This window comes from Eriocheir sinensis, chromosome 67 (assembly GCF_024679095.1).
Source record: "Eriocheir sinensis breed Jianghai 21 chromosome 67, ASM2467909v1, whole genome shotgun sequence".
Classification (NCBI taxonomy): Eukaryota; Metazoa; Arthropoda; class Malacostraca; order Decapoda; family Varunidae; genus Eriocheir; species Eriocheir sinensis.
The window spans coordinates 5,235,837-5,259,583 of NC_066575.1; the positions used below are offsets into that span (position 1 = coordinate 5,235,837).

General features: G+C 44.5%; 1 protein-coding gene and 1 long non-coding RNA gene across 13 annotated transcripts in view; one reads left to right on the forward strand and one right to left on the reverse strand.

The window, feature by feature from the left end:
- LOC126987969 (uncharacterized) overlaps positions 1–23,747 on the forward strand; it is a 146,847-nt gene that overhangs the window by 116,445 nt on the left and 6,655 nt on the right. For 7 of the 11 annotated variants that reach the window (XM_050845663.1, XM_050845662.1, XM_050845661.1 and 4 more), the window contains 13 exons: positions 40–179; positions 518–764; positions 1,097–1,335; positions 1,582–1,767; positions 2,288–2,458; positions 3,524–3,717; positions 5,513–6,365; positions 8,170–8,314; positions 8,651–8,909; positions 16,299–16,460; positions 16,882–17,032; positions 18,426–18,835; positions 19,190–21,717. In XM_050845663.1, coding sequence (XP_050701620.1) covers positions 40–179; positions 518–764; positions 1,097–1,335; positions 1,582–1,767; positions 2,288–2,458; positions 3,524–3,717; positions 5,513–6,365; positions 8,170–8,314; positions 8,651–8,909; positions 16,299–16,460; positions 16,882–17,032; positions 18,426–18,835; positions 19,190–21,682 — 5,650 coding nt within the window. In that variant the 3' untranslated portion in view covers positions 21,683–21,717. Of the gene's footprint in view, positions 1–39; positions 180–517; positions 765–1,096; positions 1,336–1,581; positions 1,768–2,287; positions 2,459–3,523; positions 3,718–5,512; positions 6,366–8,169; positions 8,315–8,650; positions 8,910–16,298; positions 16,461–16,881; positions 17,033–18,425; positions 18,836–19,189; positions 21,718–23,179; positions 23,242–23,747 lie in introns of all 11 variants that reach the window. The other 4 variants (XM_050845668.1, XM_050845666.1, XM_050845667.1 and 1 more) reach the window with 3 other exon arrangements.
- LOC126987974 (uncharacterized) lies at positions 2,352–16,292 on the reverse strand. Of its 2 annotated transcripts, XR_007741308.1 has the most exons (6): positions 11,458–16,292; positions 10,730–11,213; positions 6,451–6,578; positions 3,492–3,738; positions 3,134–3,206; positions 2,352–2,498 (listed from the first exon to the last, which is right to left on the reverse strand). It is a non-coding gene; the product is annotated as an uncharacterized LOC126987974 (long non-coding RNA). The 2 variants fall into 2 exon arrangements; XR_007741309.1 differs by lacking the exon at positions 6,451–6,578.

The following is a 23,747-nucleotide window of genomic DNA, read 5'->3' on the forward strand; positions in this document are numbered from 1 at the left end:
CCACCACTTCTTTAAAAATGGAAATCCACCGTGCTGCAGAGACGTTGATGAGCTGTCAGAGTTGTCTGAGCAGCGGTCGGTGGGCAGCAGCGAGCCATGGAGTGACAGTGACGGGGAGGGCGAGGGGCTGTACCCGAGCCCCCACACTGCTGCCTCTCGGGAACTCTCCATGCTGGCAGGTGAGCTGGCAGGCACACCCTCAAGGCTTGCTGAAGCAGACATTTCTTTGGATGTCTGTGTTTTAATTAGATTTTTTTTTTTTTTTTTTTTTTTTTTTTTTTTCAATGTTAAGTAAGAAATTTATCTGGGTAAGGGAACTGTTGTAGAAGTCCATTTTTTTGTTTCCAAGTGATGAAATATATTCAGTTTCATTAATGAAATTCTCCAGATACATACTGAAACAAATATTATTATTGTATAACATCAAACTTGCTCTTACATCTGTGCAGCTGACTCACCATTTCAGGCAGCCTTCCAGCCACCAATACTAAAATCAACACATCACCTTCCTCGACAGGAGAGATTGTTGCTGAGTTTGGGCAGCAGGACAGAGAGTACACCGTCGACTACAGCTCAGCGAGTCGTGTGTCTGCTAGAAGATCCCCCCTCCCCCATCACCTCTCCCACAACACTCCCTCACGCCCCCACACCCTGCCCCAACACACCCGACACCCCAGTGAACACTACAATGGGAGGCCAGCCAGAGGGTCTCCCAGGGACTCTGAATCAGTGTCAGACAGTGAGCGGCCCATCCCCAAGCCCAGGTGTGTGGCATCGCAGTGTGTGTGGTATTACCTGGAAATTCAAACTGTATAGGAATTTTTATAAAATCTTGCCAGCGGTTATTATATTTCATGATTCTTGTTCAGTCACTATAACCAGGGAACAGTGATCATCATATTCATCCATTACTAGTCCACTGCAGGGATATCTCTACTTTTTCTGATCATAGACAAAAGGCATAGCTTAATAGAGACTGTCAGCCTGGTAACCCAACTATAGACATTTGAAATAGAAGATACTGCCATAATTTATATTAAAACTAAGACACGACAGACATTGAACATTTTTTCTGATTTCCATTTATTGCCCCCAGAAACCTCTCCCTCGCCACCACACCATCCTCCAGAGCGTCTGACAAGTCCCCTCCCAAGACCCTGACCTCCCCAGTGGAAGACCTGACCATCCTGAGTCCACCCTTGGAGGTGCCGCTCCCCAGTGAAGCCAAGAGCAGCAGCGAGACTGTCTGGTTTGTGGAGACGCCCCAGGACTGCATTGTGCCTCAAGGTCGCACACTCAGGCTCTCCTGCGCCCTCAACACCAAGAGGCCCATGGGTGAGGGAAACACTTGAGAGTTCTGAAGGCTGAATTTTCTTTTGAGAAAGAGAGAAAGGTCTGGGTTTTCTATAAAGAGGATAAAGATTCAGAGGACCAGGAATTCTTTAAATGCAGCCATTGCTATTGTAAGACTCATTTCATTGTTTTCTGTCCCTAATAGTTGCCTGAAAGGTCTAGATCAGTCATTTAACAAGTTTTAAAGAACTGCCTGTTGGTGAAGTATTCTGAAAGATGTGTCTGCAGGGATAACCTGGTACCACAACGGGTCGCTGGTGCGTGCCGGGCATCAGGAGGCGTGGGCGTGGCGGCGAGGCCCCACGCACCACCTCCACCTCTACAACATGACTCCCAATGCTGCTGGAGTGTACGCCGCCGCCGCCTACACCACCTCACACTGTGTCTGGGCGTTCTGCCGAGTGCACTACAAAGGTTACCGTCCACTTCACTTCCTCCCTTAAAGAGTTTGATGTGCAATTTCGTGACTTGTAATGTTAAGGCGCCATGCTTTTATTAAGTCAATATTAATCTCACTCTCATGTAAAAGTTGCTTTTCACGCGAGGAATAAAAAAGCACTCAGTCTTGTTGGATGCAGGAAATAAATAATACTTCCTGCTCATAACAACACTCGCTTCTTTATGCTGAGTTTGCTGCTTGAAAGGAATTACTCTCCCTCAGGAATCTCTTAGAAATCCAGATTGATATAGGTTACCACTTTTCAAGCTGCTTTGGAGTACTTTTTCTTATACTATAACTTTTGGGAATATGGCAAAGCAATTTAAAGCAGTAAAATACACTAGAACTACTTATTTTCAATTATATGGCAGAATGGATGGCATTCAGACAAATGGAAAATACATGTGCTCTCCCACAACTGTGTAAACATGGCAGACTTAACATTTTTTTCCTGTGCTAACCCCACCTTGCCTCACATTCTCGTGGCCCCACCAGCCAGCGCACGGCCAGGTAAGCGGCCCACCTTCACCAAGGGCCTGACGGACACCACAGTGGAGGAGGGTGGGGAGCTGAGCCTTCAGTGCCAGGTGCAGGGCCACCCAGAGCCTCGGGTCATCTTTTCCCACGGCAAGCACCTGTTGGAGCCGTCCTCTCGCCTGGCCATAGGTGAGTGGGACGCCTCAGGTCAAGTCTTGGAAATGTGTGCCTGAAACATAACCAACTTGATGATGATGATTTTTTATAAATATAAATAATCATTGTAAATGACAAAAACTTTATGCTTAACTTTTTGTGGAAGGCATATTTAGCTTCACATAGTTATGATAAGGATTGGACACATGAGCATTTGAGGCCCTGGGTGGAGAATGATACACAAGTGCCGTTTTCATAAAATGCCAGATATCGCGTTCAAAGTTATAGATGAGAGGTTGCTAACTCCAGGCAGAGAATGATACTCAGGCACCATTTTTATAAAGTTCCATAAATCACGTTCAGAGTTATAGGTAAGATGATGCTGATTTCTTGTGGAGAATAATACACATGTGACAAGCATTGCAGGAGGTGCGTGACGCATGTCATGAATCATGCACAGCTTCCTGCACAGCCTAGTGTCACTTGTGCATCAAACCACTACAAGGCTTTGTTGAAATGCAAGAAGACCTAGTTAAGGAAACAAAAATATGTGTGTATATGGCTTTCCATCTATGTTGTCAGTTGTGTTTCTATACATCTACAACAAGTATACAAAAGTTCATTGTCTGAGGGACTGTAGGACAGCATTACCTCATTTTTTAAGGGTTGGCACGTGTGTATCATTCTCCACCAGACGCCTCATCTTACCTGAGCATGACATGGCTGCTGAGAAGTCATTTGCTCCGAGGGTTCTTTTCTGAGCACTTTGTTTATCAGGATCCTGGAGAGTTGAAATCTGTTAAGTAGTATTTTCTACCCCACTTGTTCAAGTTCAGACATGGATCTTATGTATATTTGAAAAACCATAGTCAATTTTGCACACAATATAGAAGAAATTTGAGGACGATATTATTGAGGGATCAGCCTTACATGCAATCAACTTATATGTAAGTAAGGTATATCAAGTATTATTTTATTCATGGTTTGAGTCATGTGTATTGACCCCTTACATATTTGAAAACCATTGTAGATATATGTTACATCTACTAAGTAAAAGTTTTTGTACTTGTTTATGTAGCGTCTTTCCTCCCTTGCCAGAGAGTGACCAGTACGGGACGTGGACACTGCGGCTCACAGACTGCACGCTGGCTGATGCTGGGGAGGTGACTGCCACCGCCACCAGCACCCTTGCCACCACCACCTGCAGGTGCCAGGTGAAGGTGCTTCCCGAGGGCACACCACTGCCACGCCAGGATGGCTCTCGACTGTCTCGGCCACAGTCCAACCAGCAGGTGTGTACTTCTTGTGTGGATCTGAAAAGGGAAAGTTTTCAAGGTTCCAGGAGACTCAGTGATGTCAATAATTATTCTTTGCATTTTTTTAAGTTGTCAGCAGCCCAAGGTTTATCCACAGGATGAAATGCTAAGAAAATTATCTTCAAGACTTGAGGAGTGAGCTGAACACATTCCTGTGTCCATGTGTGTGCACATTTCTTCTTAATTAGGACTTGTATGACCCTGCCAAACATATCAACCTAAAGCTCTTGAGCAAATGATTTTGTCATAAATAATGCCAAAGTAATAATAATAATAAGAAGAAGAAGAAGAAGATAATAATAATGATACAAAAATAGGTGCTCATCAACAAATTATATCTCCTTGCTTGTTTGAATTTACAATGTAATGACACAGTCATTATATTTTTCAATAATCTACACAGTTTATGCTGCACTACACTGACTACATCAGACACCCACTTTCTTGATATTTTAACTTTCAGTCTTTGAAACATAAACTTCATTAGCTCATGAATGCATACTTTTTTTTGCAAGATAATAAAGTAAATACAGCTGATGCACTACACCCAGGAAGGTATATATATTTCTTTGAATGAGTACGATGTACACTAGTGAACATGGAGCTTGCAACATCATTTAGATGAGTCTACTTTGGAAGTCAAGCAGTCAAGTTTCAAGAAGATTGTTTTAATGAGCCTGTGACCAAAAGCCAAGCAGTGCAAGAGAACGGCGTGAATAGTGTTTAGGTGTGTGTGTGTGTGTGTGTGTGTGTGTGTGTGTGTGTGTGTGTGACAGGGTGACTCACAGCCCCTCCCACCTGTGACTCAGGGGGGCGATGGCACACCTCGCTCCTGCCCAAACCTCCTCCAGCGCTTCCTCTTTTGCTGCTGGGGCCGAGCGCGGGTGGACGACTCAACTCCCCTCCTCCTGCAGCCCTGAGTGAAACGCCAGTAATATCTCTGATACTCACTCCTCCTTAGTGTTTCTTCCTCCCTCCTGCCACACAGCACCTAGATGTTTTATTTGTTTTGTTTTGGTTTTGTTTGTTTTGCAGCATGTTTGGATTTGCTGACTCTCCCATACCAACTTTAAATAACTATGATAAAAATGTGCAGATTTTGAAATATGAATGTGAAGAACAGATGTAATCTGACTGCTAATATCTTGTATTAACAAAAAAAAATGCAAGACAAGGATATGAATGTTAAAATGTTGAAGACATCCTCAGGACACCTGGCAACACCTTCTGGGTTGATGAGGCAGTGTTGTTGTTTATCCTTTACATTGCAACTTATGTTGTATGAAGAAGAGTACAGAGAGAGTCAGCCTAAGAACGTATCATTAATTTCTCCTAATTTTTATCTCAGCAGCCTCCTCCATGATGAATGTTTTCTTTTTGATTTTGATATTTTATTGTGTTCTCACTTGCGTATGCTGTGTTTGGCATGTCCCATTCCATGCTTATTTATGTGAGATCACGGCATTGCCAAAGGAATTACATATTTCCTGCATGTGTGTGTAGACAGAGAACTTGTTGCTTTAATGTATTTGCTGAATTTTTTAATTGTCTTCATTTTACCATTAACATCTGTAGAATCTAATTTACTTGTTGGTAATGTAACCAGTCAAAAAAAAATGTGTGCAAAATCTGCTTCAGTCCAGTAACAACTAAAATACAAACATTAACAGAGCAATGACAACATTCACAAACATGGCATAACATTGTATGAGCCTTGACAATGTGCAGCTCAGCGAGTGAGGCGACTAACCAGGCGCGGTGTCTCCCTCAGCTCAAGGGGAGGCCAGACAGCAAGCCCACCCACAGGACACCCCCAGCTGGCCCTCACCCAACAGACAACTCATCCCGCACACATTCCACCAACGCATTAACCACATCGTCTCGCCTCAAGCTTGAGGAGCCATTAACCAAACCCCCAGGTGTACACAGCGGTGACGGGGAGCAGGAGGACATCCAGCAGGTGCCCACCAAGCCAGGTACTGGCCCGGGAGAGTCTGGCAGCCTTGGCAGAGCCTTGGAGGAGGTGCATGACCCCGGGACCATTCTGGAGGGCCAAGGAAGTCCACTGGTGCTGTTGTCTAATGCTGCCATTGCTTCAGAGGCTAGTGTGCATGAGGAACTAGATGCGGTAGACTGTGCTGGTGGTGGTGGTGATGGTGGTGGTGGTGGAGTTGTGGGAGTCCTGCCCGGTCAGTACGGCCAGGCATCTAGTAGGCTTGGGCAGCACTCCTCAATAGTTGACAAGGAAACCTGTGACTTGGGTGCTTCTGGTGCTGACCCTTTGCCCTCCCCCTCTGTACATGGTGCTAGCCTCAACCTTCACTACAGCCCGTCAAGCCACGATGACAATACCTCTTCCTCCTCTTCCTCTGACAATGGTGATAAAGAGAGTGACGAGGACCTAACATTGACAAAGTCCTGCGATCTCCACACCTCAAAGTTTCTCAACACCACAGTAGCCCAAAGCCCCCGTACTAACCCTCCGGCCCCTCCCTCCGCCCCCCACACTGATAAGCTGCATGCCTCTAGCTCCCTTGAGGATTCCTGCCTCCATAAATATGAAGGACGCCCTCAGGACTCTCCACCTTCTGCATCCACGCTTGCTGCCCCTCAGCCTGCCCCAGGTAAAGCTCGTGTCCTGCCGGTACAGTGAGTCCTCTGCCAGGTGAAGGAGGAGCATCAGGTGGGATGCTAGGTCTCATTTCTTACCTTTGCCCGTGTAGATGAAACAAAATCTCATGCCTCGAGGACAGCTTTTGATGTAAGACTTTCATGCTAATTCTTGCAAATGGATTCCGGCCTTGGAGCAGATGATGAAGCATCCAGTAAGTATTGTCCTGTGAGGTTAGGGATAGTGTTTCAGTGGATGGCAGACAATGTGACTGATGAACGGTTAAGATGCATGCTCTCATAAGTTGTGGAAACTTTGATAAGTGATGGAAACTTAAAATTTAGTTAGTGGCACAGACATCCGGGATGTCTGTGCCACCAACCCCATCTTCCTGTTTTTGGTTGCTACTGCCTGACCTGGGAAGCTTGTAATACCTGAGGAACTAAGTCTGACAGGATAAAGAGAATGAACTTTAACCCGGTAGCAGCGGGGGTCATGTTTATTAATGGTCCCTCCAGGCGAGAAAAAGGAAAAAAAATCACCCCTCACAAAAAACATTTCATAATATATATCAAAGCATTTGTGATCAGATTATGTATTATCTATTTTTTGGGGTTTATAGCATGGCACAAATCTGGCCCGTCGCTGCTACACGGTAAAGCCACAAATTTGACCCGTCGCTGCTACACGGTAAAGCCACAAATTTGGCCCGTCGCTGCTACCGTGTTAAGAATGTGTAGTATGGCAGTGTAAGGGCTGTGATAAAGTTTGCCAGAATGGAATGTCTGATAAGCTCATACTTTGCGGCTAGTCTCCCAGAACTCCACCCAAGCTTATCTTTGGTAGGCATAAGGAGCAGCTGGGAGGTGCCAGAGTGATTGTGTAAGGTGATGGATTGAGGCGGTATCAGACTTCATAAAAACAGACTTGGCTTACTGACTCTTAATCCTCAACATCCTGGTGTACAAATTCCAAGGCTTTTCCTTATTTTTCTGTCTGGTAATTTGTTTATAGCTCAGGTTTTGGCATTGACTGCAAGGTTTAGGAAATGAGAGAAAGTGTGTCTTGCCTGCCAGTTTTCTATCTCCCCATTTTGTGTTCTCGGGATCAATGTTTGTATCAGTTAAGTCTGCAGAATAATGTAATAAATCAGTGTTATATTTTCCTCAGCTAATTTTCACTTGGTTAATTAAGAAAAATAGCGTACCTTCCCTGCAGTCTCAAAATTAGTGATAGATAAGTTATGGATGTTATGGATGGAAAATTTGCACCTCAATAACAGGCATTTGAGCGAGGTGGTCAGTATTTACTTGAATCACGTGCAGTCTCTTGTTAAGTTTATAATCAATGACTCAATTAATTTAGTCACATGATCATCTTTTACAATTTAATGATATTTTTCCTGAAGTCTGTGCAGTATGCTTAACAAAAATCTCCAGAAACACAAACTTTTCCTTCTCTTTCCTTCCTTCCTTCCTCTTATCTCCTTCACAGCACAAACACGAACTTTTCCTTCTCTTTCCTTCCTTCCTTCCTTCCTCTTATCTCCTTCACAACACAAACACGAACTTTTCCTTCTCTTTCCTTCCTTCCTTCCTTCTTTTCTTCCTCTTATCTCCTTCATTTTCCTCCTTCCTCATCTTTCTTCTTTCTCTCTTCCTCTCTTTTTCTTCCTCCTAAGGTAACTAACATAATTAGCGTTAGTATTAGTATTATTGGTATCATTGTTATTGTTTATTCATTTATTCCTCATCACTGACTTTGTTTTGTACATTTTCCCTGAGTAAGCTGCACCCTCACAGTCTCCCCTCCCCCAGGCACCATAGCAGACCGGGAACACCGCAAGTGGGAGGCTGCTGTGCCACTCCCCAACAACCCTTACTCCCCCGAGCGCCTCACACTCCGGCTCTCACACTCCCGCCCCCCGGACCACCCCCTCCAGCCCCGCCATGCCCCTTCTGTGTGAGTGTGGCGTGTGTGTGGCAGTTTGGGGAATGTATCTGCTTAGCTCTGGTGGTGGAGGAAGATATGAGGAGGCTGAACATCACAGAAGAAATGGCTATGGACCAGCAACAGTGGAGGAGGCTCATGTCCCGTCCAACCCCACCATAGGGAATAAATGGACGTTAAACGATGATGATGATGATGATGATGATATCTGCTTAGCTCTATTTTACTGATGTTTAAGTCTCTGGTTTATTTTTTTGAGGTGGAATATTAATAGTGTATCTAGAATATCCTGATTTTCCTGTAGAGCTGTTCATCTCCATGCTAACCGTGACCCCAATACTGCCACAGAGAATTTCCCGGGGGTGACGAGGTGGACCTGGACCCCAGCCTACGGGACGGCATGCCTCCCCAGGAAGACCTCAGAAGGTACAGTCGGGACTACTACGTGGGCGGCAGCACCTCCAAAACAGCACCGCGAGGCAGGAACCACAATGCAAGTCACCCCAAACACCCTCAGAGTCAATCCCCAGCCTCCAACCCACACCAGCTGACCAACGGACACTACTCCCTGCCCAGCGCCACCCAACAAGTCACAAAGAATGGCCAGGTACGCTGTGCAGTCCCCCAAGTGCATGATAAAACACCTTGCATGTCTGGTTCTGGAGACGAGGATTCACAGCTTCCTCCACCACCACCTGAAGCCTCCATCCCCAATCCCCAGCACTCCTCCTCCTCCTCCTCCTCTACCATAGCTATCTCTCAGGGCACAGATGACACCTCTATTGCATCTGAGGGTGAGCCAGGTACAGTCCACAGTTCAATCATTGACAAGTTCAACAAAAGCAGGGCAGCATCACCAAACTCACCAGGAAATCAAAGGTCAAAGGGAGGTGTTAGGTCAAGCAGCAGGTCATCATTCAGGGCTAATAAGTTCACTCCGTCCACTCAGTCACAAACCTCTCCCAGTGACAAAGTCGAGCAGGCAGGCAGTCAGGGCACCTCCATCACACAGGCCTCTCCACTCTCCGGCCTGGTGACTCCCCTCCTCCCTGAGTCGCCGGGGATCGGGGAGCTGGAGGAGGCAGTGATGCGGCACAGTGTAACGCGACTCTCCTTCAGGTCACGCCAGGCCACCAGGGAGTTCAGTCTTAACCCACTCTTTGAAGATGAGTCTAAGGCCAAGGGCAATGACAGTGTCCAAGCTCATCATCCCCCAAGAGCTTGTTACTCCCTCACCTCCTCCCATGCCTCAGAACCCTCCTCGGACTATTACAGCTCCTACGAGTCCCTTCCTTATCTCTCCTCCTTCAGTCGAGAGGGAAGCCTTAGACTCCCGAAGCCCAAAGTGACGGAGGAGGTTTTAGAGACTATGTCAGACATCGGTGGTTCCCTCAGACTCCCACAAAAAAATAAGCCTCCCCTGAAGTCTTGGGGCAGCTTTAAGCACAAGAAAAGCATGATGTTTTAAGGCTGATGCCCATTCTTTATTAAGAATGTTTGGAATTTTATCTTAAGAGCCAAGAGGGAGTGGGTTAGGCATGGAGGATTATTGAGAGGGCCAAGATTATCAAAAAGTGATGAAACATGGATCGTTAATTGATCCTGTCGGCCTTATCTTGAGTGAAGACTTGGCACAAGAATTCCTCTTTTGTTGGAAAGCTTATATATAAAAGAGGCAATATTAAATTTTCAAAACCAAAAGAATTCCCTGACAATAATTTCATGCATTTATATAATTTTTTTTCAGTTGTAATGAATATATTATTGTAAACACATACAACAACAGTACATATTTGTAGTAGTAATGAGACTGAAGGATGTACTGCCTGGAAGGAGGGTGGAGGAGGGCCCAGTAAAGTGAAGGGATCATCACACTGACAAGGGGATAAGAGGAAGGGCGTTGTGACACCTGACAAAGGACTCCGGAAATACTTCCTTATCAGACGTAAGACTGTGCTGCGAAGGTCACCGGCTGGGTGGGCCGTGGAAGTCCAGGTTGCCCATAAAACATCGGCTTTACCAATCTGTGTTTGTATCCTTTATAAGGCAGACGGCTGAAGGAAACATCTATATGTAGTGAGGGTGAGAGAGGTTGTGGTCAAGGGAGGGGTGATAGAGGTGGACCAAAGAAGACATGATACAATGCAGGGTGATAAACAGATCCTGGGCCTGGACAGAATGGAGAACAGCATTTAGGAGAACAAGACTAACACATGAAAGTATCTTGGAGACTTTTAAAATGAGTACAGAGTTCCCTGAAATAGTGTTTAATGGTTTGTCTTCTCATATTCATGAATTAGACTCTCCTGGCATGACTGTGTTCAGCTTTACCTGAAAGAATGCAAAAAAGATAAACAAATTCCCAGATGGTTGTATTCACAGCTGTGTACATGACCTGCCACTACAACGGACACATAAGTACTGCACCTGGCCATGAAGGTGTAGAGCCTACCCTTGACTCCATTAATGAAGACCAAACTTATTTTACACTTTTTCTGCACAAGCTGCCTCCACACATTCCAATGATATCTATTGTCTTCTTCCTTCCTCACCTCACTATCACTTCCCTTTTCCTCCTATTTAAAGTGAACCTGCCAAGCAGGATGGATGTGCTGTTCCCTGATACCTTATCTTGGAGAGAGTGGCAGCATACCAGGACACTGATAAGGCCTGCAGGTCCCTTGTCTCCTCTGTCCCCCACAATAGCAGTTCCAGCCAACCACTGATAGCAGAGATAACAGTAGATCAGGCAGGCTTGATCTTTGGCGCTGATGGACCAGGAAGGGGCAGTGAGAGCCAAGTCTTTATAGTGGATGGTTGTGGTGCTTTGCCAACACCAGGTGGTCTGCAAGGTGCCCTGTTTAGGGAGGTTCTGCAAGCCAGGTGAGGTGGACTGATATTTGAGCTTGGTCTGGTGTGCCGGATGGGTGTTGTGACAGGCGAGGCACAGTGAGAGAGAGAGAAAGAGAGAGGATGCTTTAGTCATTAGTCACTATTATACACTAGTTATTAGTACACTGTGTTGTAGGAAATAGTTATTGGCAGAATAGCTTTGTAAGATCTACTGTTGAAGCATCATTAATAACTTTTATATTTTTGTGGTGGTCATTACATTTTCTGTATCACCAGTATTACAATGAGAATTTGAAAGTGACCTTGAAGGCTGGCAGGACAGGCTTTAAGATCACCTGCACGTCACCTTCCTCTTGATGTGTCGATGTGCAGCTCGTGATCCAGTCAGAGCTGAAAAAAGAAAATAAGTAAGATATGTGGTGTACAGGACAAGTGAATTTGTACTAGGAAACATATCAGAGTTGTTGGGTCTTGAAAGGAAGGAAGGAAGGAGGGAGGCAGAGGTGTACGTGTGGTGATGCAGGTTTTGGTGTTCAGCCTTCTTAGCCTGGAGGGAGTCAGCATGGCATGTGGACCTGGCATGTTTATTGAAGCCTTGACTTACATTAATTTTTCTAAAACCATCTTGTTCATATTTTGATTTTATAACTTCCCACAATAATTCATAACATTAATATTTGTGTATAATTAACTTTATAATCAGTAAATCGTTGTATTAATGGCAGTGGCTGCTTACTGCCTGACAGCTCATCAAACCTCATTGCTATCACGGTAATCCTTTTAATCTGTGGCGTTATCTGCTACTGGCTCAGAAAAAAAACTATTTCTTAACCCAGTAGCAGCGACGGGCCAAATTTGTGGCTTTACCGTGTAGCAGCGACGGGCCAAATTTGTGGCTTTACCGTGTAGCAGCGATGGGCCAAATTTGTGCCATGATATAAACCCCCCAAAATAGATGATATATAATCTGATCACAAATGCTTTGATATATATTATGAAATGGTTTGTGTGAGGGGTGATTTTTTTCTCATTTTTCTCGCTTGGAGGGACCATTAAGAAACATGATCCCCGCTGCTACCGGGTTAAGTTGATAAGCCAGCAACCAAAATTTGATGAAAACTTAATGAATTTTGTATGAAATAAAAGACACTTCATAAAAAGCACAAAAAACGCCTTTGCTGGACACTTCCGGGCTAAACGCAGGACTTTTTGCTGGAGGACAAATGCCGCGCTGCTCATTCTATTTTATGTTCTGGGCGGACCTCATCACTTGGTAGGCCTACTATTTCCTTTTGCTCCATTCACGGCATTGCATGGAAGGGTTCTTAGGGTGCCCCACAGTCTCCTTGACCTGCTAACAACCTTTCCTACTCTTAAGTTTTGCCGCAGGTGTAGCCAAGCTGTGTTGTACTATAAGCTTTTTAGTGAATTATGACATAACAGCATTAGTATTTACTTAGTAGTCTGCATGTGTCCCTTGTGTACTGGCTAACACTGCATAATAATAAACTTAGACCTTGATTGCCATGCATTTTATTGCTATCCAATAAGAAATGACTGCCTATTGTATTGTGAACTTTAGAATTAGTCTTGTAAGCCTCCAAATGTAATACTTTACATATTAAGAAAGAAATTGCTAGTCATTTCAGTATTGCTTGTATAATAGATTATCAGTGTTTTAGTACTAATCATAATGTAGTACAAAATGTAGTAATAGCACTGGACCCACAGAGCTGTGTGGCTCACAACTCCTGTATATGCAGGGCCATACCCATGGGGGGTTGGGGGTGGGGTCGGATGAATCTTCCCCATCTTCTAAAAGGTCCACTTTCTGAGAAAGTCAAAATAAAAAATTGGGATGAAAACTCATTTTGACAACAGGAAAATGCACCCAGATATGTAAAAAAAAAAATTTCAAAACCCCAAACCCCCGGATGATTTTGCTTGCTTCACTTGCCACTCACCGCTCTTCAAGTGGCTGCAAAGGTCCACATTGAGTGGAAAAAGACCCCTTCCCCCTTTTACAGCTCTTGGGTATGGCCCTGATATACTAAAGTCATTGGCTGCCAGCCATTCCCTTGAGCCCCAGCCACTCCATCCCCTCCACCACATCTTATCATTGACTTAATTTTAAACTTCATTTTACACAAATTTTTCATCTTTAATATCACTAATGTAAGATCATTTCATGGTGTAGGGTGTTCTTTCTATCAAAGATAACAAAAACTAGCCAGCCAATCAGTAACCTGGGCAAAGTTCAAGGGAATAGTTTGGTGTCACGCAGTACAACCTTAATAATAAACAACTGATCACAGCTTCTAACCACTCACTTGCCACTCACCTATCTTACTTGCTCTACTTTCTGGGGACCATGTATGGACTCTACACCGGTACATAGCACACCTATTCCCATGTTTAAGAAAACCTTGTAAAGGAAGGGCCAGGAAGTGAACCACAACTACCAAAATGGGAAGGCTGAGCTCCACCCTTTCAGCCAGCAAGGGCACAACACTGCCAAGTGGTGCTTTGGTTGCTTGCTGTGTGGGACGGGTCACTGCACTGGGAAAGGAAAACCCGTAGATTGCTGTAATGGCTACCTTGCAGGAAGATTCTATGAAGAGTTCAAACCAGCATTGTTAGTACTTTGTTTTTGTGCTTTTAAGGTGGGGTGAGCACAGGCAGGTTGCACTCTTAAGAATACTTTCTCAGGTTGGCGTTTGGATATAGGGCAGAGTGTGGAGAAGTATTCCTTGTCTGTGGTATTGATAAATTCAAAGATAAGGAATAGATTGATTATCATGTTTTCTGTTGAGTGTGGTATGCTAAGCAGGTAATCAAAGAGGTACAAAGACTGGCAAGTATTTTTCCTGTGCATTTGTCAGGAAGGATCCAGTCAAGGTCTGTGCCCAGTGTGTGGTGTGTGATGAAGGTGACACCCACTCAGGTCATCATTGGAATTTTTGATCTGGTGTCAGAAAGATGACAGACATTTTTCTGAGCACAGTTATCATTCTGTTCAGGGTCAGACCTTGTCACCTCTGTGTGGGATGATTTTGAATGACATGTATTTCTGTGTTGTGTTGTTATTGTTACATGATGTGAAGCTTGACTTTCTGAGGGATGGGAGGGAGTGAAGGAGGGCATTGGGAGAGTGGGAAGAGAACTATGTGATGGGAGACAGATGATGGAATTCGGTTAGGGCAGGTTGAATGGGACTAATTTCAGGGTTGAGCCACAAGATCATGTATTGTGGCCATTGTCATGAAAGAAGGCCACCACAAAAGCTGCCGTGTGTATAGTGCAAATTAATAACTATGTAATAAATTGAATCCTTTACCGTGGCGCCACCTGGTTATGGGAAAAATCCGTCTTATCATTTTAAATCATATAAGGAGATTGTGTCATGAAATCTACATTCCACCCTATTCCCCTCACTAGAAAGATTACATGTGTGTCTTCCTATCTGTGAGAAGTGGCCAAGCTGATAAGTCTTGAACCTCGCTCAACGATTTTCAAACTCCATATTTGGCGATGTCATTGAGCCTGGCTTCAGTGCCTTGACTCACTCCACCCCGGCACTCCTTCCTCTTACTGCTGTATTTAGTGTATCAGCTGCAATCCTCCATAAACATAGTTATAGGATGACTGCAATCCTCTAGGCAATCACCCACCAGCTGTACTTAATTATTTTGGATAAACATAAATTTTAAAGCCACCAAATCCTTTCTGATCAGATAATTTGGGTATTGATTATAAAGAAATCATTCGTATTAATCACCTTTCTTAGATATTTGTTAAACATTGTATTTCCAAATGTTTTTAACTCACTTTTCTTCAGATCTCATATTTTCCACAAAAAATATGTTTCATTTTTTTCACCAACCCTTTCCACATAAACATCACACCACATAAACATCAGTCACCCTTTTTTTGCCTCTTCAACCTCATTGTAGTGCACACATTCTAGCACATCATCTTTCTCCCACCACATAGCTCTTCTCCCAGTGCCCTCCTTCACTCCCTCCCTTCCCCACATCAGTTCATTCAGGAAATAAGATTGCAGGGACAGAGCTGAGGATATTATCAGATAAGATGTAACTGTGTGGGGTAAACTTGCAGCCAAGTGGAACATTGCCGACCTGAGGCATTAAGTAAGGCAGTAAAATTTATCATTGAAGTTTGAGATAATGGTGTTTGGGGTGCTGTGTGTTGTCCTGAGTTAGTGGGATAGGTTGAGTAGGTAGGTAGAATGTCTCTTGTTGCCAACTGTACACAAGATCAGTTTTAATAATGACTTTAAAGATACATTTGATGGCTCCAGTCTTATGGTGCAGCAGAACGGTGTACAGCAGATCACAGACGTCAGATAACTGTGATAAGATAGCACACTGGTGTTGCCGCGACTGATGAATAATAATGAAAGGCTTAAGACTGGTCCCTCCGGGGGCCATGGACCAGTGGAGCAAGAAAGGAATATCACTGTAGTAAAAAATTATCGTAATTATCACCTCACTGATCCTTCCTCACTGAAGCAATATAGGTAAGAATGACAAAACACGGCCTTTCAGAGTTTCAGTAATCATGTGGCTTATCATGTTTGTGATATGTGCATTTTTTGTTACGTTTATCTTCCACAACTTAAGCTTCCTCCCACCTCCCACTGCTTATCTACTCCAGCTCCTGTTTTCTCTGTCGTTCAAGTACAATACATGTCTTAAACTATCTTTGTAAGAAATCATCTTTTCTAATGAGTCAACATGTAGTGGGTTCAGTTGTTTAGGAGACCATTGCTTACATCAGAGGAACTGTGGACTCCATTATGACCAGTTCACTGACTATAAGACTCACAGGTCTTACTGAGATGTATCAACAAATAAAAATAATACAGCAGTCAACTCACAGAAGAAAAAAGAAATATGTATTATGATAAAGTAATGAACAAGCACTGAACCGCCTTTGTCATCCTACTCAGGCCTTTCTCTCTAGACTTGGCCATTGATTTTTCATTTCTCAACAATTTGATAACTCCCCAGTACCTTAAAAGCCATGCAAAAGCTGCCATGGATCATACATATACAGAAAACGTTTCTAATACTGTTCTCAGCACTCTTTATAAACTAAGATGCATTTTTTTCTTAAACAGGAGATCAGAATTGCAGTGGGCAGCCACAGCAGCAGCAGCAGCAGCCAGGAGGGGGAGCACCACAAGGACGGCCGGTGGAAGCCCCAGCCTGGGACGGAGAGTCTTGGGGAGGTGGAGTCCTGCAGGGCTGGAGATTGGAAGGACGAACTCAAGGATATTCAGGTAGATAAGTGATCAGTAATATGTACATAGTTAATATAGACTATATATATATTTTTTTGTATGTTGAAATTTGGTCTTAAGGTTTTCTTGAGGGACTCATCTGGTCACCCTCAGCCTGGAGTTGCCATGGATCAATTTTTAACAACAATTACTTTATTTTTATTCTGATTGGCCTTGGAGTTCCAGTTTTCTGAAGTCAGATTTAAAATTGTGTATAAAATGTGGGAGTCAAATCTTAGACAGCAGGTGAACCTTCCTCTCTTACTAATAAACAGACCAATAAGAGGCACTTGTCTGGCCATCTAATAAAAAAAGTCATGCTGTGGAAAGAGAATGAGGGCAGAGAGGGTTCATGATGAGGATGAGGGCAAGAGAAGGTTCATAAAGTAAAAGGTAATCTTGTGTCCCCCGCTGGGTGCAGGCAGCCCGTGTGGAGCAGGAGGTTGCCCGGCTGCAGCGAACCATCGAGGAGACACAGCGCCGCTGGGAGACCTACGCCCGCCACGCTCCAGGGCGGGGCACCACTGTCCTCTCTGATGGCTCCGTAGAGCAGCTCCACCACCCCCGGCCTGGTGGGTCCCGGAGGTCACAGTAAAAGGAGGGGTGTTGGAAGGGTCTTCATTTTGATTTGTTCTGTATTTATAATTCTAAGGTTCTTATCATTTTCAATGCGAGCAGTGCCACATTATTGCTTTAGAAAACATAATTTTTTTAATACAAAATCCTAATTTTAGTTTAAGGTCATGTATTCCATGAACGCTAATTTTGGCACACGAGGGTTTTGCTGTATCTGTCTGTCTGTATCTCTTACACCCTGTTTTCTCAAGGGAGTGGCCATGGCAGAGGTGTCTCAAACTTTCCCTGTTCTGACACTCCCTCTCAGTACACTCAATCCCTCACCTTTTGACTCTCCAGTTTTTGTTCACTCTGTTCATCCACTTCCCTGGTGGCCCCCCGCTGACACCCCTTCCCTCCATCCCGCCTTCGTGTACTCTCTTTACAAAGTCAACTTCATTAATTCTCACCCCATGTCCAAACCGTCTCAGAGCAGCACACTTCACCCATTCAACCACTCCACAATTCACCCCCTTTGTTGTCACTCCCATACCAAACCTCTCATGCTGCCATTAGTTTCTCCATCCCATCCTGACACACCTCCTTTACCTTTTACACAGCTGATTTCTTCTGTGTATTGGTTGCTGTGCTACATTATGTCCATGTCACTGAGGCATATGACAGATGAGAGGATACATAATAGTATTTTTTATACTCTTACAGGAGCTGCCTTGTATAGGCCAACCAGTCTCTTGCAGACTCCTTACGTTCTTATTTACCCCAAAACTTCTTTGTTTCATTACTGACTCCAATGGACCTATTACCTGTCTGTCCTTCACTGCTCTCTCCCTCCATGCTACCATGCAACCATAGAACTGTCCTTAAGTATTTGAACTATATTACTTCCTCCATCCTCTCTTCCCTCACACTGTCATGCACAGATCCCTTCAAGTATACATTCTCTCAGGCCATATAGCATCTGAAGATCCCATAAAACTTTCCTCTCAACCCTGCTAAAGGCCCTTTTCAGGTCCATGAAAGCAGTAAACTGATTCCTATATTTTCTCTAGGTACTTTTCAATTATCATTTTCATTGCAAGAATTTGATTCACACATGGTCTCCCTATTCTAAAACTCCTATATTCATTGCCTAGGCTTTTATCAGTTTCTTCACCATCTTCTCATCCTTGCATATACCTTACTGGTATAGGTTATTTGCAAGATCCAGTCCCATTGCGAAGTGCCTCTGATAAGGAGAGGAAACCCGTCATTTACATTCCAACAGTCTTCATATGGACAGAACATTTTGTATGGGGTCATAGCACACCATGATGCATACAGGGCACCATTTGATGTAAGCTCCACATATACCTGTCATGCACACTATTCTAACCTGCACACCTGGGACAGAGGCATACCTGGTGCCCCCTCGACACGACTTGTGGCGGACAGTGAGTGAGGACACCATATCCGTGCCCCTGAAAGAGGCGCCCTCTGAGCAGCCGCTCCTGCGCCACATCAGCATGGACAACATCCGTCCTGCTGCCAAGGTCTCCAACATCCACCCCCTTGCCCACCACCCCCACCAGAGCACCACCAGCATGAACTCGGTGAGCAGCAGCCTTGACGGGCCTCCTCCAGCCCACTTGGGAAGGTCTGTAGAGAGTGTGGGCGGATACAGCGACCGAGATGCCCTGGACAGCGACGGGTCTCTCCAAACCCCAGAGGAGTCACTGACACTCCCCTCGGTCAGGAGGCTCGCCTCTAAGTTTGACTCTGCCCCCCAGAAAGTGAACAACTTGGACAAGCACGGCAAAAGCGTAAGTCTTCCTCACCTGCTGGCTGGCTCTCGGCTTGGTCACGCCAGACTCACAGGTGTTGTGTTTGTTTGGTGATGTATTAGTGAAGGAGAATACAGCATTCTTTCAGAATTTTTTTTATCAAGGTCAGCTTTCATTAAACTAAAGGAGTATCAATGTAGTCAGACTTTTTGATTGTCCAAAACATTCATCAGTCAGGAGTTAATTTTTACATTGATGAAAATGAAATTACTATTTGGAGAAATCACTTCCTGTGGTTGAATTGCCAGGGCAGCTGTCAGGTAATTTCAGTTTGCTCTTGCTTTGTTTACTAACCTTTTTTCATCTTTAATAACAATACCTCTCCACAAACAGAATTCTCTAACCTACTCCGGCAAAAACATCCAAAGTGGCGGCCGGACCAGCCAGGGCGACCGCGCTGCCTTCACCAACAACCTCAACAAGGGCACCGAGAAGCCCTACACCATGAAGGAGGTAAGGTCTGTGGCCGAGGTTCAGGCTCCCTCAGACTCTGACTCACACAGCAGCGACGACGACCACTCGGTGTTTGATGATGCAGCGACGGTGACCAGCATGAGTCTCCCCCCGACCCCTGTCTCCCTCAGTAACCAACACAGCTATAGCACCTCCAGTCTCATTGACACAGACTCCTCATCTCACTTTGACAGTAGGGACCCCGACTCATCAGGCCCCAGGACTTTCTTTGGAGTTACCCTCCGAAGCACAAAGAGGAGTACCCCGATTCATGTATACAGTAAGAAGCGAGACTCTGCATCTGATGAGGCCTCTCAGGCTGACCCACGAGACCTGGCCGGCAGGCGACTCTCCAGCAGAAGCACGGCCAGCCTGGGCCGTGCAACAACACCCTCCAGCAGCGAGGAGGACACTCCCACCACCCTGAGACAGTCCACCATCATCAGTGTCGATGCACAGACCAGGATCAGTTACAGCAATACTTGGAGTTCAGCTTCTCTCAAGAGTTCTGGCAGGTCCCAAAGCCTGGCAAACATAAACAGCCAATTGGACCAGAGCAGCGGGAATCCTCCCACCTCGAAACCGCAAAATTTGGGAACTTCAGTAGGCTATGCATTTGCACCAAAAGGAAAAAGAACCATGGATAGCTTCTTAAGAGCTTATTCAAGGCAGAAATCTCTTCATAACATACATCAGATTGATGAGAAATCTGAGGAAAATTTCAGCAACAAAAAGACAGATGATGACCAACATCAGCAAAGTTTACAAACCCACTGGACTCAGTCTGCATCACTTCCTGCCACACTCAAGAAGGCCAAGAGTGAGAAATCTCTTAGAGCTATTGATCAGGAGTCAGTCACAGTGAAAGCAAACATCCTCATAAATACAAAAACACAACCACCTGTCCACCACTCCACCACAGTGAATGGACACACATCTGACAGTGAGCTGCCCAAGAGTATCAGCAAAACTTCAGCACCTGAAGTTTCTGTTGAGCCAAGTGTTGCAGACACAACAGTGGTGAGTAAAGGTTCACTGAGTGATAAAGAAACTCCTCCCTTGAAGGAAAGTGTGCCAAAAGAGGTAAATGACTCCTCGGATGAGGATGGAGACTCATCACATTCTTCTTCTGATGATGAGGCACCTGTTGCTGCTACAATGGTCTACTGTACTGGGAAGGAGTCCTCTGAAGTAGTACTCAATAAGGCTCATATCTCTGCCTTCCAAGAACACCTGAAAAAGGAGACTTCCTCCTCCGCTCCCAAAGATGATACACAAGTGTCAGAGACAACAGGCGGAGCCACACTGCGCCGTCACAAGAGCGTCGGAGACCTGTTGAAGGAATATACTAATATAAAATCTCTGGACAGCAAAAAGAATGTGCTCTCTAATGCAGCTTTCCCAAAAGTAGACACTACACAAAACACAGAACCCTACAAGACTGTTATTGAAGTTCAGCACAGCTCCACACAAGGTTCCTCCACAGGTCCTTCCAGCTCCCACACTAAGACACAAAGCCTCAAAAAAGCCAACCCCAAACCTTCTCCACCACCCAAGGAGAAGAGTGTGACCCAGTCCTATCATAAACATATGGACCAGAAAGCAGTTACCAACACAGTTCCCAACACTGCAGAGAAAAAATCCCCAGATGATTATGATGGAACGGTATTCCATGCCAGCACCATCTATGTCGGGGACGACGGGAGTGACTCGCCGCCAGATTACTCGGCCAGGATTACAGTCAATGGCCGAACCTCACCGACAGTCAAGACCGAGGTCACTGTGAATCAGTGTTATGTCAGCGTGCCTCCGGAGTCACAGAAGGCCTTGCCTGCAGGCAACCTTGATGCCACGACTACAGAAAAAAGTAAGAAAGGAAAACCAAATAAATCTGATCCCGTAACCATGACAGATGAAGTGAATCGTACTGTTGTAAATGTCAGAGATGAGAAAGCAAGCAGCAGCTCACATGTCAGGGTGATCCGTGTCACAGAAAAAGACAATGTGGACAAATCCTCTTCCTCTTCTTCTTCTGAGGAGGAGGATATTGAGAAGATCAACCCCAAAGTAATAAAGGAGAGGATAATGAAAGAGTCTCGCACAGGTAAAAGTGGCAGTGCTGATACAAAGGATCTAGTAAGGAAACAAAAAAAAATTATGGATGCCACTGTTCCCCTCCATTCCCCATTTTCTCCATTAAGACCTCAGCTCAGGAAAAAGTCGTCGTCCTCACTGTCTCCCAGTGAGGAGGCTGCGCCCAAGCTGCCCAGACAGGACTCCCAGGATGAAGGCGTGGACTTTCCCAGCGACACTCCGCCCTCAGCCAGCAGCCAAGACCCAGCAGGGCACGAAGGGGGCCAGCCCAGGGTATAGTGCCACAGGTCCTCGTGCATGGTGCCCAGGATGAGGTACAGCACCCGGAGAACACGCTGGGCCTACCTTCCCGAGGGTTTCTTTCAGACCTTTTGTCCTCTTGTTAGTCAGCAGAGGCTTGCAGCTTCTCTTGTGTGAGGCCTGTACACACTTCAGTGGATTTAGGTCATGTCATGTTACTTATACACGAAACTATATTATTGTTAACCTTACGAGACCATGGATCACAAGTAATATGAGGCAACCATCAAGTTTGCTACAACATTTGAATATCAGTGTACCTACAAGTCCATCACATACTTTGAATAATTGTCCCATCAAAAGGCTAACTCTAAATATTGTCATGTATTGAAGTCATAAATTGAGCTTAACATTGTGATGGTCAGTCAAGCACTAAAATTTATCCAAGCATCAGATATATATTTGAAAATCTATCAAGAATTGTGCTACAGGATCCTAATTAAAGTCTTTCTTAGTAAAGTAGATTAATCATGATCTTAGAAAAGGTCTGAAAGGAACCGTCACTATGACTGGCTGAAGTTTCCAGCTCTTATGGATTCCTGAAACTGATTCTTTCACTGATGATTCCTGGGAAGTGACTTGTTGGGGTGTGATTGCCGCAGCAGCCCGGGAGTGTATTGTTTCTCTGTCTGGTGATGTGACTGTGACCATCTGTCTGGTGATCTGACTGTACCCTCCTGTGACCATCTGTCTGGTGACCTGACTGTACCCTCCTGTGACCATCTATCTGGTGACCTGACTGTACCTTTCTGTCTGGTGATGTGACTGTGACCTCTGCATTGGGTGTTCCCTGTACTGTGCTGGACTGTTGTTTGTCCCTTGTCTCTTGCCTGCGTGGACTGCTTTTAAGTTGTCTGACTTGACTTTCTGAAGACTTCCTTTTGGGACTTTATACTGTTGCAAGACCCACTACACCAGTATGCTTTTTGTTGGTGAACCAAGAATGATATCTCTGTATTATTCCATTTATTTATCTGTATCTAGGACCTACTTATCGGTCTTCTTAATTTAATAATTTTCTACAAACTTTAGACTTGGGAAATGGTGAACAAGCTGAGAGTAAGTCAACTCCCTATAGTTGATACATCTTGATTAGAGGGCAATGCTCTTTATGAAGTTTCTTGACTCTTTCTTCCAAGCTTTCCTTTTCTTGATCACAATTACTACAACTTTTTTGCACAATTCCTCTTGGGAAAGTATAAATTATCCTTAACATCAACAAGGCAGATCAGCATGACCCTTTGTCCCCTCATCAGTTATGTTTTCAGGTGCCTGGGGTTACTTGTTGAGATATACATACACTCAAAACTTCTGGTTAATATTTATGATTCAGTACAAGCAATGAATTACTCATTTTCTAGTCTGACTTGAGAGAGACTGACATGACACTTTTCAGCCCCACCGGCCCAGGTAGGCTGATGGTGTGCTGCTTACTTCATTATTTATATCTTTTCTTTTTTTTCTTATTACATGCAGCTTGTCTTTATAAATAATGGACGGTGGTGTACAAAGACATTTACCTTGGAAATGTAAATCTTGTAAGTTAATCAGTTTGTGAGGCGTCTGTGTGGCGTTGTTCTTGATTGGGCATCAGCAGAGCTGCCTTGTAAATGCAATGCTGCTGAAAATGTTTACCCGTTTATTAATGTGTCTTAGCAGATTTGAATCAGTATTTATGCTGTCAATATTTAGTTATTCATATTCAGTAGTTACTTATGTTTGCACGAGTAACTACAGTCGTGCCGCCCAAGTCTGAGGCGTGCATTATCGTGCTCTGGCAACCTGCTGTCCCATGGCGTGTCCAATTTCATGGTTAATAATTATATTACAGCTTACTCATAGGAAATATGTACTTGTCAGTATCAATAATGTGCAGGCAACAATATTGGATGAATACCATCCACTTAAAGTTGAGTTAGAGTTTCAGAGTATTAATATTGATACAGCCAGCTGTTTTGTTACTTTTCTCCAAAGAGGGCAGCACCAGGGCTATTTAGTAAATATAATCAGCAACCTTATGAAGTGACAAAACATCTATCTGTGA